Source organism: Carcharodon carcharias, chromosome 3, assembly GCF_017639515.1.
Source record: "Carcharodon carcharias isolate sCarCar2 chromosome 3, sCarCar2.pri, whole genome shotgun sequence".
NCBI classification, from domain to species: domain Eukaryota; kingdom Metazoa; phylum Chordata; class Chondrichthyes; order Lamniformes; family Lamnidae; genus Carcharodon; species Carcharodon carcharias.
The window spans coordinates 99,670,589-99,688,584 of NC_054469.1; the positions used below are offsets into that span (position 1 = coordinate 99,670,589).

The following is a 17,996-nucleotide window of genomic DNA, read 5'->3' on the forward strand; positions in this document are numbered from 1 at the left end:
GAGAAGGAGAGAGGAACCTCCATTGCAGGTCCCCTAGGCCCGTTGGAGGCACTCCCTGGCTCCTCACCCCCCTCACTGAGATCCCCAACCCCTGACTTACCTGAGCTCCTCGGTGAGATTGCCTGCAGCTTCAACTGTGGCCAGCATTCCCAGCTAGCGCTGCTGGGCCTATGGAGTTGCCGGTCATCCGATTGCCCATAGCTCTCTAAGGTAGGACTTCCTCCCAAGATAGGGATGGAAGCAGTGGTGGGCAACCTGAGGGCCATCAGGGTTCTGAGTGCGGCCCGCAAGACATTTTTTTGACCATTGTCCACGCACAGGGTTGCCAGATTCTGCTGTTTTCCATCCACGTAGTTTATTTCCTACCGGTATTACCAAAGTGAGGCACACGCAAAGCAAGGGCACGTGAAGTGAGGTGTGCGCTGATTGCGCACAGCATTGACTGTGAGATCCCTGTGATCACTCTGCGTCCAATCAAAGCGCCGCTACACTTCATTCGGCATGCTCTGCAAATCCTTATTCATGGGGTCATGGTTAGTGCACATGCCTGATGTCAGTCTTGTGGCCCACTGACATGAAGGGGGTCATTCATGTGGCCCGCTCACTTGCCCAGGTTGCCCATCACTGGGTGGAAATCTCACAGTAAAACAGTTAATGGACAATTAACAATTAATGTTCCCGGCATTAAACTGGTATTGTGGATGCCCCCCCCACCCCCCACTGACTTTTTAGCCAGGATAATCCACACCACAGACGCATTGAAATGGATTCCGAATGAGTAAAAATATTAAAATGCTTCCTTTCAATCTTTTCCAAAAGAAGCACTGAAAATATACATACCACATTCATTGCATTGAAGTTGTCCCCTTATCTCCATTGCATTCAGTGTGATTGTTGTTTTTGTCAAAGGAATTAAGGGGAAAAAGCAGCAAAAGGAAATAAATCAAAGACTTATAAGATTAACAGCTGAAGTGCACTCATTCCCCCAGTAACATTCCTCATATAGGTTTCCAAATTCTGCCTGTTTGTTTGCTTGTGTTTTAGTGGTGGTGCATATTTTCAAATTTTACTCATCTAACTACATCACAATAAGCCAGTTTTGAATTTCAAAGTATTAAGAGAATGGGAAGAATTTCTTTTTAGCACACAATCTCCATTGCTGGTGATTGCACAGTTGAGAGCATATTTTGAATGTTAAATGTTCAAGTATAATTGGAATTTCATTATACAGTACAACTTGAGAGTAATGAGCTGCAAAGAGTCTGTTTGTACTAGCCTCTCTGCAAAATGTAAAAGTGCACATATGTTTTGAAAAAGCATAAATAAATTCAGATATGTGACGGCTACTGGAAGTTAATTTTAATTTACAGGAATGATATAATGTAATTTATAATTAACTTGCAGCAGTGTCAATAGCTCTTTTTACATGAATATGATAGTGATAGCTGCTAAAAATAGGCTGTCATTTAGTTTTCACAAACTAACAAATCCGTAACATATGAAAGAATTCTTTTAACTGGAAAATAGCCATGAATATTTGGTGATTATGTGAGAAACTTAAACAGCATGAGTCACTACAAAATTGGCATTTGTGGAGTTATCTAATCATAAACACATCTTTGCAGAATACTGCAATTGGTAGTTATGTATTTGATTTTGAACAAGGGCACATCCTTGTTACAAAGTCATAATCGAGCTGCTATTTGTGAATGTTAGAAAATTCCATATATAATAGATCTCATATATTCATGAAATTTGTATACTTGTGGCATCATCTACTAATTGTACTTTTTGAGTAGGGATTAAGACTGTTGACTACCACCACTTTTCAAACAAAATTGTAAATGGGAACTTCTGACACTGATGCCATTAAATGCTAGAAAGAGGCAATCTTTTGAGATTTCACCGTTAGGAGATGCCATAAATCTATGCATTAAATTGTGTTTAAACTTAAAAAAACTAAACAAATTAATTAGATACCATTTAGATGAGTGTTGCCTTTGTGCTATATTAGACCACTGTATCATGTATAAAAATAATACACAGCCATCTAATATTGCTTAATAAAATGAACCAAAGCATTCAATTTAAGTGCAAATTTCCCTTTTAAAATACAGCAAAAAAGGATGTCGCTTTTAGACAGAAACCATCAATAACTGAAATCATCGCGTTCTACGTAAATTAGTGTTTGATTCCAATCTTCAGACATTCTTGGTAAAATGTAGCAAAGGAGAGAAAGAACCTCCATAAACTTAAGTTCATCCATAGGTCTTCTGACCATATCCTACCTTTCAAAGTTCCATTCACCCAGATTCCTGGGGTCAAGCAATGACTTGATTTTAAAATTCTCATCCTTGTTTTCAGGTCCTTCCACAGCCTCACCTCTCCCTATTTCTGTAATTTCCTCCAGCCCTGTAACCCTCTGAGATACCAGCACTTCTCTAATTCTGGTCCTAAACTTCTCCACTTCTCCCTTTAAAATGCACCTTAAATCCAACATTCCTGATTTACTTATTGGTCATTGGCCCTCATATCTCCTTATGTGGCTTGGTGTCAGGTTTTGTTTGCTAATGCTCCTGTGAAGCACCTTAAGATATTTTACTACTTTTAAGTTCCTATATAAATACAAGTTGTTGTTGTTGTGTAGGCAATATAGAGTATGGCATGATCTGATGTGCAGTGAGGCTCTGTGATGGATACTGCACAGAATGAATTGGAATTTGGAGGTGGGGAAATGGAGAAAACGTAGTATTTAAACAATGGATTAACAGTAGTTAAACAGATGAAAACACTTTATTGATAAGTTCTGGTGCCCGTTTTAGCTATTACTGCAAAGTTGAGTGTCTTCAAAATGGTCCACTTGAAATTCTGCCTCCAAAGCAGCAGGGGTCACCTGCCAAGTAATCTTAATGACTACTTTTTCAGACTACAGAGTTTTGCAGGGCATAGCAAGCTACCAATATGTGGGAGCATATTCTAAAGCCCCTCCAGAAGTATCAGGCAGTGAAAGTTGCTTTTAAGATCTCTATAACTCTCAATTACAACTCTTGTAGAAGTATATGCCTCAAAGTAGCATTGCTCAGCTGCGCCCCTTGCAACTTGCCAAGGGGTCGTGATCCATAGCAGAGGATATGCTTAGTTGCCCATACCCCATCTGGTTACTTCAGACACTGCAAGCAGAATTTTCCTAGCTGGCTCGAGCCAGATTCAGACAAAAGTGAAATAGGAAAGTCCTGGAAACCGATGTCAGGTCAGAATCCCAGGGTCATTGTTCCCTTTTCCAGCTTTCCCCAGGGCAGGAATCAAGTCCAGTGGGGGAACTCATGGATCTGTCAAGAAGATAATTAAGTACATTTTTAATCCTAGGCTTGTTCTTTTCCAAATGTGCATAGGTTCCATGCTGTCTTCATGTTGGAGAAGGCAAGTGCACAGTGAAAACTGATCTGATATCAATCGTATGATGGCTAAAACCAGCAAGCCTGTGGTCAGCTGCAGTAAAAAGCTTGCGCTGACAGGAGCATACTTTCAACCTAAGTTTACTGATTTCATTGTGGACAGCAACTTCGTACAACTTTACTCAAGAGCCTTGGATTCCATTGAAGATAATGTCACCTTATTGCCTATTAGGCTTCCCTGGAACATGGAGTCTACGTTTTCTGCAGTTGCTTGGACCTTGAAGAAGGAAGTCCAGCTCAGCAGCCACACCGACAGGCACCTGCCTTCTCCATAGCCATATGCAGTTGCACAGAGCAGAGGGATGGACATAGGGCTGCACCTTGAAGGAGGTGATACCCTCAGCACAGTGTCCATAGGCCAAGGATCAACTTCTTTGAACTCTGAACAGCAATGCCTGTGAACTCTGAGGCTTTCATGGCAGGTAGTCATATAAATATGCATGCTCTTGGAAGAAGACCTCCGCCCAAGAGGAGCTGTCAAGGTGACCGCAACTTTAATTTTCTTTGTGTCAGGGTTCTCCCAGGTATCTGCTGGTGATATCTGTAGTACCTCCAAAATTGCAGCCCACAACTGCATTAGCCAGGTCACTGATGCAACCCAGAGGGCTGTCAGCTTTGCTTCCCAGCAGGGCTTTCACAGGTCCAGAAAGACATAGACCACACTCATAGCAATGAAGGTGTCATCAGACCAGGCATATTTGCAAATTGGAAGGGCTTCCACTCCCTTAATATGGAGCTAGTTTGTGACTCGGAAAGAGAATAGTGCAAGTGCACGCCAAGTATCCATGGAGCTGCCATGACTCTCTCGTACTTCAATAGCCTCATGTTCCATAGCTCCTTCCTCCATAAGGTAACCTCAACAGTTGGCTGCTGGTAGGCATGGGATATCCAGTCAAGATCTCGCTGCTGCCCCCAGTGAAGAGTCCAATGACGGAGACATAGGAATGGTACAACAGAAGCTCAAAGTGAGGTTCTGCTGCCTTGACTGATCTAGAGATACCATTCATTATGCTCCAGCAAGGGTCTCCATGATTACAGTGGTTTGCTGTGCCCTGCACAACATGGCACTGCAGCGAGGGTTGGAGTTGGTGCCAAAGGACAGATGAGATTGGGAACAAATTAGAAAACATATTGTGCTTTGGCTTTCAGGCATGAGACTAGGATGCATGTGGCTGCCTCTTGGGGCTTTCGGCATTAACATCCTTGGAGGAGGAGGAGCTTCCTGATGTGTCAGAGGAGGCTGCAATGACCACATCCAGGCACGCTTCATTTTAGAAGTGTGCTAGCCGTATTGAAAGCTTCACATCACAATCCCTGTGCAAACTCCACCACACCCATCCAGCGATCAAATTCACACCCTTAACACCTCTTGAAGGCAGCTTATTACACTCACCAGAATGAAAATGAGCAGGATCAGTAGGAGATCCAAGGATAATCAGGGAAAGAGTAAGGCCCATTAGGGACCAAGGGGGCAATCTATGGGTGGAGCCAGAGGACATCGGTAGAGTGTTGAGCGAATACTTCACATCCATCTTCACCCAAGAGGATGAGGCTGAAGGTATCGAATTCAGGGAGAGAGACTGCGAGGTTCCTGAGCTGATTGATATCGGGAGTGACAAGGTATTAGAGGTGTTGGCAGGCTTAAAAGTGGACAAATCTCCAGGGCTGGATGATTTGTGTCCCAGACTGCTGAGGAAGGCAAGGGAGGAGACCACAGGGGCTCTGAGCCAAATTCTTAATTTCTCTCTGGTCATGGGGGAGGTGTAAAGAGGACTGGAGAACATCTAATGCGGTTCCGATATTTAAAAAACGTTGTAGAGATAAGCCAGGGAGCTACGGACCAGTGAGTCTCACATCAGTGATAGGTAAACTATTGGAGAAAGTTCTGAAGGAGAGAACTTATCTCCACTTGGAGAGGCAAGGTTTGATCAGGGATAGGCAGCATGGCTTTGTCAGAAGGAGGTCATGCCTAACAAATTTGAGTGAATTTTTTGAGTAAGTGACCAGGTGTGTAGATGAGGGTAGTGCAGTTGATGTAGTTTATATGGATTTCAGCAAAGCCTTTGACAAGGTCCCACATGAGAGACTTATAAAGAAGGCAAATACACATGGGATACAGGATAATTTGATAAGGTGGATTCAAAATTGGCTTAGTTGCAGGAGACAGAGGGTGATGACAGAAGGCTGCTTTAGTGTCTGGAAGCCCGTGTCCAGTGGCATACCACAGGGATCTGTGCTGGCTCCGCTGTTATTCGTCATTCATATAAACGACATAGATGACTATGTGGGGAGTAGGATTAGTAAGTTTGCAGATGACACAAAGATTGGCCGGGTGGTTAACAGTGAGGTTGAATGCCTTGGGCTACAGGAAGATATAGATGGGATGGTCAAATGGGCAGATAAGTGGCAAATGGAATTTAACCCTGAAAAGTGTGAGATGATACACTTTGGAAGGAGTAATTTGACAGGGAAGTATTCAATGAACAGCATGACACTAGAAAGTTCTGAGGAACAAAGGGAACTTGGTGTGTGTGTCCATAGATCTCTGAAGGCAGAGGGGCATGTTAGTGGGGTGGTGAAAAAGGCATTGGGACACTTGCCTTTATCAATCGAGGCATAGATTACAAAAGTAGGGAGGTCATGTTGGTGTTGTATAGAGCCTTGGTGAGGCCACAGCTGGAGTACTGTGTGCAGTTCTGGACACCACATTATAGGAAGGATGTGATTGCACTGGAGGGAGTGTCGAGGAGATTTGCCAGGATGTTGCCTGGGATGAAACATTTAAGTTATGTAGAGAGGTTGGATAGACTTGGGTTGTTTTCGTTGGAACAGAGAAGACTGAGGGGTGACTTGATCGAGGTGTACAAGATTATGAGGGGCATGGACAGGCTGATAAGGGAGCAGCCGTTCCCCTTAGTTGAAGGGTCAGTCACGAGGGAACACAAGTTCAAGATGAAGGGCAGGAGGTTTAGGGGCAATGTGAGGAAAAACTTTTTTACCCAGAGGGTGGTGACAGTCTGGAATGCGTTGCCTGGGAGAGTGGAGGAGGCATGTTGCCTCACATTTTTTAAGTACCTGGGTGAGCATCTGGCGCATGTCATAACATTCAAGGCTATGGGCCAAGTGCTGATAAATGGGATTAGGTAGGGTAGGTCAGGTGTTTCTCACGTGTCGGTGCAGACTTGAAGGGCCGAAGGGCCTCTTCTGCACTTTGAGATTCTGTAAATATGTTTAATGACCCAGCCTCTGCAGTTTTTTGAAGTAGTGAATTCCAAAGATCCTCGATTCTAAGAGAAGAAATTCCTCTTCATCTCCATCTTAAATGAGAGACCCCTTATTTTTAAACTGTGCTTCTAGTTCTAGATTTTCCCATGAGGGCAAACATTCAGTCAGCAACTATCTTGTCAATCCCCCTCAGAATATTATGCTTCAATAAGATCACCTCTCATTCTTCTAAACGTCAATGAGTATGGGCCCAATTTGCTGAACCTTTCTTCATAAGACAACCACTTCATCCCAGGAATCAACTGAGCGAATCTTCTGTGAAGTTGTCTCCAATGCAAATACATCCCTTCTTAAATAAGGAGACCAAAACTGTACATTAGTCTCACCAGTGTACAGTTGTAGCAAGACTTCCCTACTTTTAGACTCCATCCCACTTGCAATAAAGGCCAACATTCCATTTCTTTTCCTAATTACTTGTTGTTCTTGCATGCTAACCTTTTGTATTGTGACTGCTCATCAAACTGGATAACCTCATATTTTTCCATATTATGTTCCTCTGCCAGATTTTTCACTTTCATTTAACCTATCTTTAACCAATTGCAGGTTCTTTGTGATCTTCTCACAACTTGTTTTCCCACCTATATTTGTATTGCAAAATTGGCTATAACGCATTAGATCCCTTCATCCAAGTCATCAATATAAACTGTAAGTAGTTGTGGCCCCAGCATTAATCGCTGTCGTACCCTGCTGGTTACAGTTTGTCTACCTGAAAATGACCCATTCACCTCAACTCTGTTTTCTGTTAGTTAGCCAATCCTCTATCCGTGCTAATCTTTTACCCCCAATCTCCTATCTCATGCAGCAGCATTTTGTTATTGAATGCCTTTTGGAAACTAAATACATTACATCCACTGGTTCCCCTTTTTCCACCCTGATTGTTATATCCTAAAAGAACTCTAATAAATTTGTGAAACATGATTTCCCTTCATAAAGCTATGTTGACTTTGTTTGATTGTAATATGATTTTTGTATGCCCTGCTACTACTACTTTAATAATGGATTCCAGCATTTTCCCAATGACAAAATGTAGGCCAACTAGCCTGCAGTTTCCTACTTTCTGTCTCCCTCCCTTCTTGAATAAGTGTGTTATGTTTGTGATTTTCTAATCTGCTGCCGCCTTTCCAGAATCTAGGAAAGCTTGGAAGATTACACCCAATACATCCATTATCTCTGTAGCCACTTCCTTTAAGATGCTAGGATGTAGGTCATCAGCCCAAGAGACTTGTCAGCTTTTAGCCCCATAAGTTTACCTAGTACTTTTTCTCTGATGACAAAGACTATTTTAAGCTCTTCCCTCTCTTCTGCCCCTGATTTTCTTCTATTAATTAGGATGCTTTCAGTGTCTTATATTGTGAAGAAAGATACAAAATATTTGTTCAAAGCTTTCCCATTATTAATTCCTAACTCTCAAATTCTAAGAGACCACAGAGTACTTTAGCTACTCTCTTTTCATATACTTGTATAAGCTCTTATTCTGTTTTTCCTTATATATTCCCTGCTAGTTTTCACTTAATCTACTTTCTCCCTCCTGTTTTTTTGTCATCCTTGCTGGTTTCTAAACATTACCCCAATCTTCTGACCTACACTAAACTTCACAACAGTATTTGCCTTTTCTTTCAATTTGATAACATCTTTAAATTCCTTAGTTGGCCATGGATAGTTCATCCTTCTTGTAGAGTCTTTCTTTCGCCATGAAATATATTTTTGTTGAGAATTATGAAATATTTCCTTAAATGTCTGCCACTACTTATCTACTGTTTTACCTATAAATCTATTTTCCAAGTCCTCTCTAGCCAGCTCTACCTTCATACCTTTGTAATTGCCTTTATTTAAGTTTAAGACATTAGTTTGAGACCCAAATTTCTCACCCTCAAAATGCTATCATGTTATGATCACTTATTGCGCCAGTGCTGCCCTTATTCTGACTCGCACCAAGTCCTGTTTATCCACCACCCCTAAAGTACGTTAGCTCCTGGTCTACAATTTTAGAACTCTCATTATTGTTTACAAATCCCTCTATGGCCTTGCAGCCCACCAGTTCTGTAATTTCCTCCAGCCCCACAACCTCTAGAAATATCTGCACTCTTTTACTCTTGCTTTTTACTCAACTGTAGTTTAATTATTCCCCTATTGGCAGCCGTGACTTCAGCTGCCTGGGCCCTAAGCTCCAGAATAAGGCTCAGATAGACAGATTTTTGGTCTCTCAGGGAATCAAGGGATCTGGATGTTCTTGTGCATGAAACACAAAAGGTTAGCATGCAGGTGCAGCAAGTAATTAAGAAGGCAAATGGAATTTTGGCCTGTATTGCTAGAGGGTTGGAGTTTAAAAATAGGGAAGTCTCGGTTACAACTGTACAGGGTGTTGGTGAGGCCGCACCTAGAGTACTGTGTACAGTTTTGGTCCCCGTATTTAAGAAAGGATATACTGGCATTGGAGGCAGTTCAAAAGAGATTCGATAGGCTGATTCCTTGGGATGAAGTTGGCTAAACTGGTTGGGCCTTTATTCATTAGAGTTTAGAAGAATGAGAGGTGATCTTATTGAAGCGTACAAGATTCTGAGTGGTCTTGAGAGGATAGTTTTGAAAAGATGTTTCCACTAGTGGGGGAATCTCGAACTAGGGGACATAGTTACAGAAAGACACTCATTTAAGACTGAGATGCAAAGGACTTTCTTCTCTCAGGGGGTAGTGAATGTCTGGAATTCTCTACCTCAGGGAGTTGTGGAGGCTAGATCACTGAAAGTATTTAAAGAGGAAGTAGGTAGATTTTTAAAATATCGGGGAGTTGAGGGTTATGAGGAGCTGGCTCGAAAAAGTTGAGGCCCGGGACAGATCAGCCGTGATCTTATTGAATGGCAGGGCAGGCTTGAGGGGCTGAATGGCCTACTCCTGCTCCTATTTCTTATGTAAGGAATGTAGAGTTGAAGCCCAAGATCAGCCATGGCGAAGCAGGCTCAACAGGCCATGTGGTCTACTCCTCCTATTTCTTCGTTCTTGTGTTCTTGCTGAGAGGATCCTTTACTTGAGATCATTAATTAATCCTGTCTGACTACACAATACCAGATTTAAAATAGCCTGTTCCCTGGTTGGTTCCACAACATATTATTCTAAGAACTGCCCTGGATACACTCTGTGAACTCGTCCTCAAGGGTACTTTTGCCAGTTTGGTTTATCCAATCTATATAAAGATTAAAGTCATCCACGATTATTGCAGTCCCTTTCTGTAAAGCTCCCATTATTTCTTGGCTCATACTGTCTTACGGTGTAGTTACTGTTAATAGCCTATAGCCTATGCCCACCAATAACTTGTTTCCCTTGCTATTTCTTATGTCCACCCAAACTGATTCTAGATCTTGTACTGATTTAACCTTTTATGCACAGAGCTACACTGCCTCCTTTTCCTTTCTGCCTAAACTTCCGAAATGCCAAGTGTCCCGAATATTCAGTTCTTAGCTTTGCTCACCTTGCAACCAGGACTGGAGATCGACTGCGTGCTTCTTTTAAGGATCTTTCTAATGCATCTCAATTCTTTTTGTTGCATCAACCGTTTTGTGTTATATTCTGTTTTTGAAAGCAGTATTTTTATTCTGCAATGCTTTCTGTCAAATTGAACTTTATTTTCCTATTTTGCATATGTTTTTGGAACATATTTTGTTCTAATGTTTCTACTTATCCTAAACTGGGAGACAAGAGTCCCTAAATGGAAAAGAAGATTTCTGACCTGGAAAGGCCAGGAATTTGGGAGCTGGCGTGCTTTCTTCTGGAGACCATGTGAAGGTCCCAACCTTTTGATTACATTTGAGAAAGGTAATCGATCCGGGAGACCTCTTCCATTGGAAAGCAGAAGCTAGAAGAAGTTTTTCATCATGATCTACTGATTCTCCTTTCTGCCATCATAGCAGCATGGACAGCAGCAATTTCAAGGATAATCCCTTTTGTAATTCCGCTGTTTCCAATGGGATCTTAAGATGTAGATGTGTACTTATCCTTGAATCACTGTATTGTATGCAGTGTATAGATTTTTTTCGATCAAACCTTTATTCAACTCTGGTAAAGGGTCCCACCCGAAATGTTCACCTGTCTTTTCTCTTTTCCGTTTCTGACAGATCAACTGTGAAAGGGTTGAAATCGTTAGTTAAATGTCTTAAGTAAGAAATAACATTTGAATTAGAAGGCAGACTCAGCAGATGCACTCAAGACAGGACAAACAAGCTACTAGAACAAAGGGCAAGGTCAGGGAGTGGGTGTTGAAAGTGGGATGCGGCCAGATGTGGAAGTTAATGCATATGTGAGAACAAGGCCTGGTAAATGTAAAAACTGAAAATAAGTAACTAAGGCCAGAGACATCTACTGAGCACGTGATTATAAGTTGATAAGAATAGAATTGTGTAGCCACAGGGCTGCGTGACTGAATTTATATATAAGAAATGGGTTTTGTATGTGCTAACAGAGTACTGTCTTAGACTGCCTATGGCGGACTCTCCCTGCAAATGCTTGAATAAACGATCGAAGCCTGTTCCTGAGTCTCCTGGCGTTTATTGAATCACATCACAACAAAACTGCATATTTCCAACATTTTCTGATTTTGCTTAATATATTGACCTGACGAGAATAGTCAACAGCATAAGGCAAATATTGATAGATTACAAGATATAGACAGAATATCATCAATTTGAACTGGTTTATGTTTTTCTGTTGATACAGACGGGTCTAGAACGTGCTGTCAGTCATCTTCAGTACATAGCATGGCCTGATCACGGTGTCCCTGATGACTCAACGGATTTCTTTGACTTTGTGACTTGTGTGAGACAGAAAAGAATCGGAAGAGACAATGAGCCAGTTATTGTTCATTGCAGGTACTTATTTTCTTTTCAGCAGGGAAGACAATTATGTACGCTGTCTTGCTGAGTCTGGCTGCAGCTACAAGGTAGATCTACAGGAATACTTGACACCCCCTCTATTGTCTCAATAATGAAGCCTTTTCCTCAGGTAGAGAACGATGACATCTGCTACAGCAGGCCATGGTTTCCTTACTAAATTAACATTCCGTTGTTTTGAGCAAAAAGCTTTTAATAGTATCCATTAGTATTGGCTAGTATAACACTGTTTTAAAGTTTCTTAAGTTTATTAGAGCTGCAGCTTTTAAGTGGTTCTATTAAGCATGAGTTCCATCTGATGTCTTGTGGATATAAAATACCATTAATTTGGTTTGTCATTTCAAGGATAAGCGATGCGTCATTCTGTCAGGTAAATTTTACAATTTTAGATGCCTAAATTGGGCCTTCCTAATTGGAAACTGCATTATATTGAACCCTTGCTTAATTAGCCCACATTGTGTTTTTGTGACTTTTTTTATTCATCCATGGGATGTGGGTATCGCTGATAAGGCCAGCATTTATTGCCCATCGCTGATTACCCTTGAAATGGTGGTGGTGAGTCACTTTCTTGAACTGCTACAGTCCATGTAGTGTAGGTACAGCCAGAGTACTGTAAGAGAAGGATTTCCAGGATTTTAACCCCTGACTGTGAACAAACGATGATAAATTTCCAAGTCAGAGTGGTGTGTTAATTGAGGTGGGAGCTTTCTGGTGGTATTGCTCCCATGCGTCTGCCGCCCTCATCCTTCTACACGATAAGAGTTTGCAGGTTTGGAAGGTGCGATTGAAGGAACCTTGGTGAGTTGTTGCAAATACCTTGTAGATGGTGGACAAGCTTTGGGGAGTCAGCAGGTAAGTTGAATTCCCACCCTCTGACCTGTCCTGGTAGCCACAGTATTTATATGGTTGGTCAGTGGTATCCCCAGAATGCTGATGGTGGATGATTATGTGATGAAAGTGCTGTTTAAAGTCAAGGAGAGATGATTAGATTCTCTCTTGTTGGAGGTGGTAATTATCTGGCACTTGTGTGGCATGAATTTTATTTGCTACCTATCAGCCCAAGCCTGAATGTTGTCCAGGTCTAGCTGCATGCTCTATCATAGGACTGTATGCATGATCTGATCTGTTGATTGTGAGACTGTCAGGCTGTCTGTCACATGCTGCTTCTGCTGTTTAACATGCATGTAGTACTGTGTTGGAGTCATACCTAGCACAAAGGAAGATGGTTGTGTTGCTGGAGGCCAATCATTTCAACCCCATGACATTGTTGCACAGAGAGATGCATCTGCGACAATTAGATTGGTGAGGATGAGGTCAAGGTTTTTTCCTCTTGGGTTTCTCACCACCTGCCACAAACCCATCCTGGCAGATATGCCCTTCAGGGTTTGGTCAGTAGTCATCCTATTCAGCCCACTTGGTGATGGTCATTGAAGTTCCCTACCTTACTACCCTCATTGTTTCTCCCAAGTGCTGTTCAATATGGGGGAGTACTGACTCATCATTGAAGGAGGGTGATGGGTGATAATTAGCAAGAGGTTTCATTGCCCATATTTGACCTGATGCCATGAGACCATGGAGTTGGAGTCGATACTGAGGGCTCCCAGGGTCACTCCCTCCTGACTGAATGCCGCTGTGCTGCCACCTCTGCAGGGATGGTGATGTAGGCGTTTTGGACATTGACTGTAAACTGTGATTGGCGGAGCATTACTGCGTCAGACTGTTGCTTGACTAGACCATGGGGCAGCTCTCCCAGTTTTGCCACAAGTCCCCATATGATAGCGCGGAGGACACTACAGGATAGTGTTTTAAAGTTGTACAGAAAGCACCCATCAGCTTACTAGAATGCACATTAGTGCATAATGGCATCACACACACTTTTTTCTGCTCTTCCATTTGTTCAGGACTGCTTCTTTTACTCAATCCATAAAATCTGAGCACTTAAGAGTTGCTAAACGCTGTGTCCCATTGGAAGATTGTTTAAAAACCATGATGCTGACATTCTTGGGCTATTACTAAAGCTTTTTTTTGTTTTTCCTTGTTGCTACCCAGGTTTTTAAAAAGGCTTTGTGTCATTTATTTTTACTCTTTGTGCCAACTTCCATGACTTTCCCCTTATATTTGTATTTTTTGGAGAAAGATGAGAAGAAAGCAACATTGCATGCCAGGCAGCTCAAGCTGCATCTGAAACAATTGTACCTTTGCTCTGTACCCCCAAACCAGAATATACAGGCTAAAGAGCAGGTATGAAATCAACAGGAAGGAATAGACCAGTTGGCCTATCAAGCCTGCACCACAGGACCATGACACCTGGAGCATTGTGATATTTTATCCATTCCCACCAGCGTATATAGCCAAAATAAAAGTAAAATACTGCGGATGCTGGAAACCTGAAACAAAAACTAAAATTGCTAGAAAAACTCATCTGTGGAGAGAAAGACAGAGTTAACATTTCGAGTCTGCATGACTTCTTCAGAACTAAAGAGAAATAGAAATGTGGTGAAATATATACTGTTTAAGGGGTGTGGGACAGGTGAAGCTGGATAGAAGGCCAGTGATAGGTGGAGGCAAAGGAGAGATAGCAAAGGATGTCATAAACAAAAGGTCGAAGGGGTGTTGATGATGGTGATACTGGCTAAAGGAGGTGCTAATGTTGACATTAAGAGTAGAAAGCAAAATGAGCAAGTGACAGACGGCACTAGTGAGGGTGGGGGGAGAGGATGGGACGGTGTAGGGAAAAAAGATCTAATACTAGGGGCCACTGTTTAAAAATAAGGGGTCATGAATTTAGTCAGAGATGAGAAGAATTTTTTTCTCTGAGGGTTGACTCTTTGGAATTGTCTTCCTCAAAAGGTGGTGGAAGCGGAGTCTTTGAATATTTTTAAGGCAGAGGTATCTTTGAGAAGGAAGGGGATGAAAGGTTATTGGGGACAGGCAGGAATATGGAGTTGAAGTTACAATCATATCAGCCATGATCCCATTGAATGGCGGAGCAGGCACGAAGGGGCAATTGGCCTGCCCCTGCTCCTAATCCGTATGTTTGTATGCATGATAAGGCTGTATAGTGAATGAGGTTTCACAAACCTTTGTTTTTATATATGTAGGTCTATCACTCATTCAGTCACCATTATATAAATTGCTCAGTTATGCTTAAGGCTTGACCGTATCAATTGTTTTGTTTCTAATCTGTGCATCATTTCAAATGTTTATTTATTTCTTTGCAGTGCTGGAATTGGTCGAACTGGTGTCCTTATTGCCATGGAGACAGCAATATGTTTAATTGAAAACAGCCAACCTGTATATCCACTGGATATTGTTAGAACAATGAGAGACCAGCGAGCCATGATGGTACAGACATCGGTAAGATTTGGATAATAAGTGTGCAAGAATAATGAAGCTATTTATTTTAATTAAATTTCAAGATCTAGAAGGAATATTCAAGAGAATTCTTAAGCACACTATATTATGAATTTTGGCTAGATTATTATCTTCCTTCTCCCTCAGATACATGTATTAGACATTGTTTTATTTCCTTTTTTTTATGTTCCATTTATACCCTGCATCACTCTCTGACTGAGCATGTAGCCTTGTCCTATGCCCTCATCAATGACTAAAGCAAGTCATTTTGAGATGCACAAAAGCTACACAGACATAGTCTCCTGTTTTCCGGAATTGATAAAGTTGCCTTTGGCAACAGTAAACTGCAGTACAGTAAAGCATCAATATGCTACACTGCCTTAAATTACTTCCAATTACTTTAATATATAAAGTTATGGCATTTTTTTGCATTACTGCTGTCAGCTTAAATGTAGTATTGCACTGCAACCTAAAATATGGTTAGTTGAACTGATTGTTGTAAGGAGCACGACTAAGATTCGCAGCAGTAATTTTGGGAAAAGCTTAGCAGGAGTGACACTGTTACGATTCCAGCTGAAGTTACCCTTGGTCAAGCCTGATGCCAGAGTGCAACCAGCTTGATAGATCCTAACTTTTATTTGGTTTGTTTAGATACGTGGAGAGTAGCTACTGAACAGAGCCACAGGAGTTAGCTGATGAAATTTTAACGAAAGAATAAAACATAAGAAAAGATTAGCTATATTACAAAACTTCTTCACCCACAACTATACCTTTACAGGTATATAAAGATTTGTAAGGATGACAGAAGTTACAAAAGCTGTCTTATACTCTAATGCACAGTCTATGTACAATAGGCACCCTGTGGTCAGATGCACCACACTCTGAAACCAAGTGACAGATACCACCTAAACCAGATGTTGTAGATCTCTCCCCCGCCCCCAGACGCTTGTCACACTGAGCCAATTGGTCTCACTATGCTCCGTCTTTCACATGAGGGTTTCCAATCTCCACTGTCCAAGACCTCACCTTGGAATCTTCTCCCAAACATAGAGACTAGGAGCAGGATTAGGCCATTCAACCTTTCAAGCCTGCTCTGCCATTCAGTACGATCATGGCTGATCCCCTATCTCAATGCCATATTCCTGCTTTCTCTCCATACCCATTGATGTCCCTAATATCCAAAGATTTATTGATTTCTTTCTTGAATATACTCAGTGACCTGGCCTCCACAGCCTTTTGTGGTATAGCATTCCACAGGTTGACCACCCTCTGAGTGAAGAAGTTCTTTCTCATCTCAGTCCTAAATGGCCTGCCCCGTATCCTGAGACTGTGGCCTCTTGCTCTAGACTACCCAACCAGGGGAAACATCCTCCCTGCATCCAATCTGTCTAGCCCTGTTAAGATTTTATACGTTTCAATTTGATCCCCTCTCATTCTTCTAAACTCTGGTTCAACTGGGCCTGTATTCACTAATCTCTCCTCATACGTCAGTCCTGCAATCTTGGGTATCAGCCTGGTGAACCTTCGCTGCACTCCCTCTATGGCAAGTATAACTTTTCTTAGATTGGGAGACCAAAACTGCAAGCAATACTCCAGGTGTGATCTTGCCAATGCCCTGTATAACTGCAGTGAGACATCCCTACTTCTGGACTCAAATCCTCTTGCACTGAAGGCCAACATACCATTTGCCTCCCTAATTGCTTGCTGCACCAGACTATTTACTTTAATTGACTGGTGTACAAGGACACCCAGATCCGTTTGTACATTCATTTCCCAATATATCAACATTTAAATAATACTCTGCCTTTCTGTTTTTCATACCAAAGCGTATAACTTCACATTTATCCATGTTATACTGCACCTGCCATGCTTTTGCCCGCACATACAGCTTGCCTAAATCACCCTGAAGCTTCCTTGCATCCTCCTCACAATTCATGACCCTGCCCAGTTTTGTGTGATCAGCAAACTTGGAAATATTGCATTTGTTTCCCTCATCCAAGTCATTTATATATATCATGAATAGCTGGGGCCCAAGCACTGATCCCTCTGGTACACCACTAATCACCGCCTGCTACCCTGAAAAAGATCCGTTTATTTCCACTCTCTGTTTCCACTCTGTCAACCAATTCTCAATCCATGCCAATATATTACCCCCAATCCTGTGTGCTTTAATTTTGCCCACTAACGCCTTATCAAAAGCCCTCTTGAAATCCAAATACACCACATCCACTGGTTCTCCCTTCTACTAGTTACATCCTCAAAAATCTCCATAGATTAGTTAAGCATGATTTTCCTTTCATAAACCCATGCTGACTTTGTCTAATCCCGTTTATGCTTTCCAAGTGTTCTGTTACCACGTCTTTTATAATGGATTCTAGCATTTTCCCCACTACTGATGTTAGGCTAACTGGTCTGTAATTATCTGCCTCCTTTTTTAAATAATGGGGTTACATTTGCCACCCTCCAATCTGTAGGGACTGCTCCAGAGTCTATAGAATTTTTGAAGATGACCACCAATGTATCCAATATTTCCAGGGCCACTTCCTTTAGTATTCTGGGATGTAGATAATCAGGCCGTGGGGATTTTTCAGTCTTTAACCCCATTAAATTCTCTAGAACCATTTTTTTATTAATACTGATTTTCTTCAATTCTTCCCTCTCAATAGACCCTTGGTTCCCCAACATTTCTGAGAAATTATTTGTGTCCTCTTGTGTGAAGACAGAACCAAAATATGTGTTCAATCCTTCTGCTATTTCTTTGTTTCCCATTATGATTTCCCCTATTTCTGACTGTAAGACATTTGTCTTTGCTAATCTTTTTCTCTTCACATATTTATAGAATCTTTTACAGTCAGTTTTTATGTTCCTTGCAAGTTTACTCTCAGACTTCATTTTCCCCTTCTTGATCAATCTTTTTGTCCACTTTTGCTGAATTCTAAACTGCTCCCAATCCTCAGGCTTGCTGCTTTTTCTGGCAATTTTATAATACTATCCCTAATTTCTTTTGTAAGCCATAGTTGAGCCA

The 17,996-nt window shown here is 41.7% G+C and overlaps 1 protein-coding gene across 5 annotated transcripts in view; it reads left to right on the plus strand.

The window, feature by feature from the left end:
- The window catches only part of LOC121275931 (tyrosine-protein phosphatase non-receptor type 3-like), a 305,875-nt gene that overhangs the window by 267,203 nt on the left and 20,676 nt on the right, over positions 1 to 17,996 (plus strand). For all 5 annotated transcript variants that reach the window (XM_041183799.1, XM_041183801.1, XM_041183803.1 and 2 more), the window contains 2 exons: positions 11,445 to 11,596; positions 14,839 to 14,974. In XM_041183799.1, the coding sequence (XP_041039733.1) occupies positions 11,445 to 11,596; positions 14,839 to 14,974 (288 nt within the window). The remainder of the gene's footprint in view (positions 1 to 11,444; positions 11,597 to 14,838; positions 14,975 to 17,996) is intronic.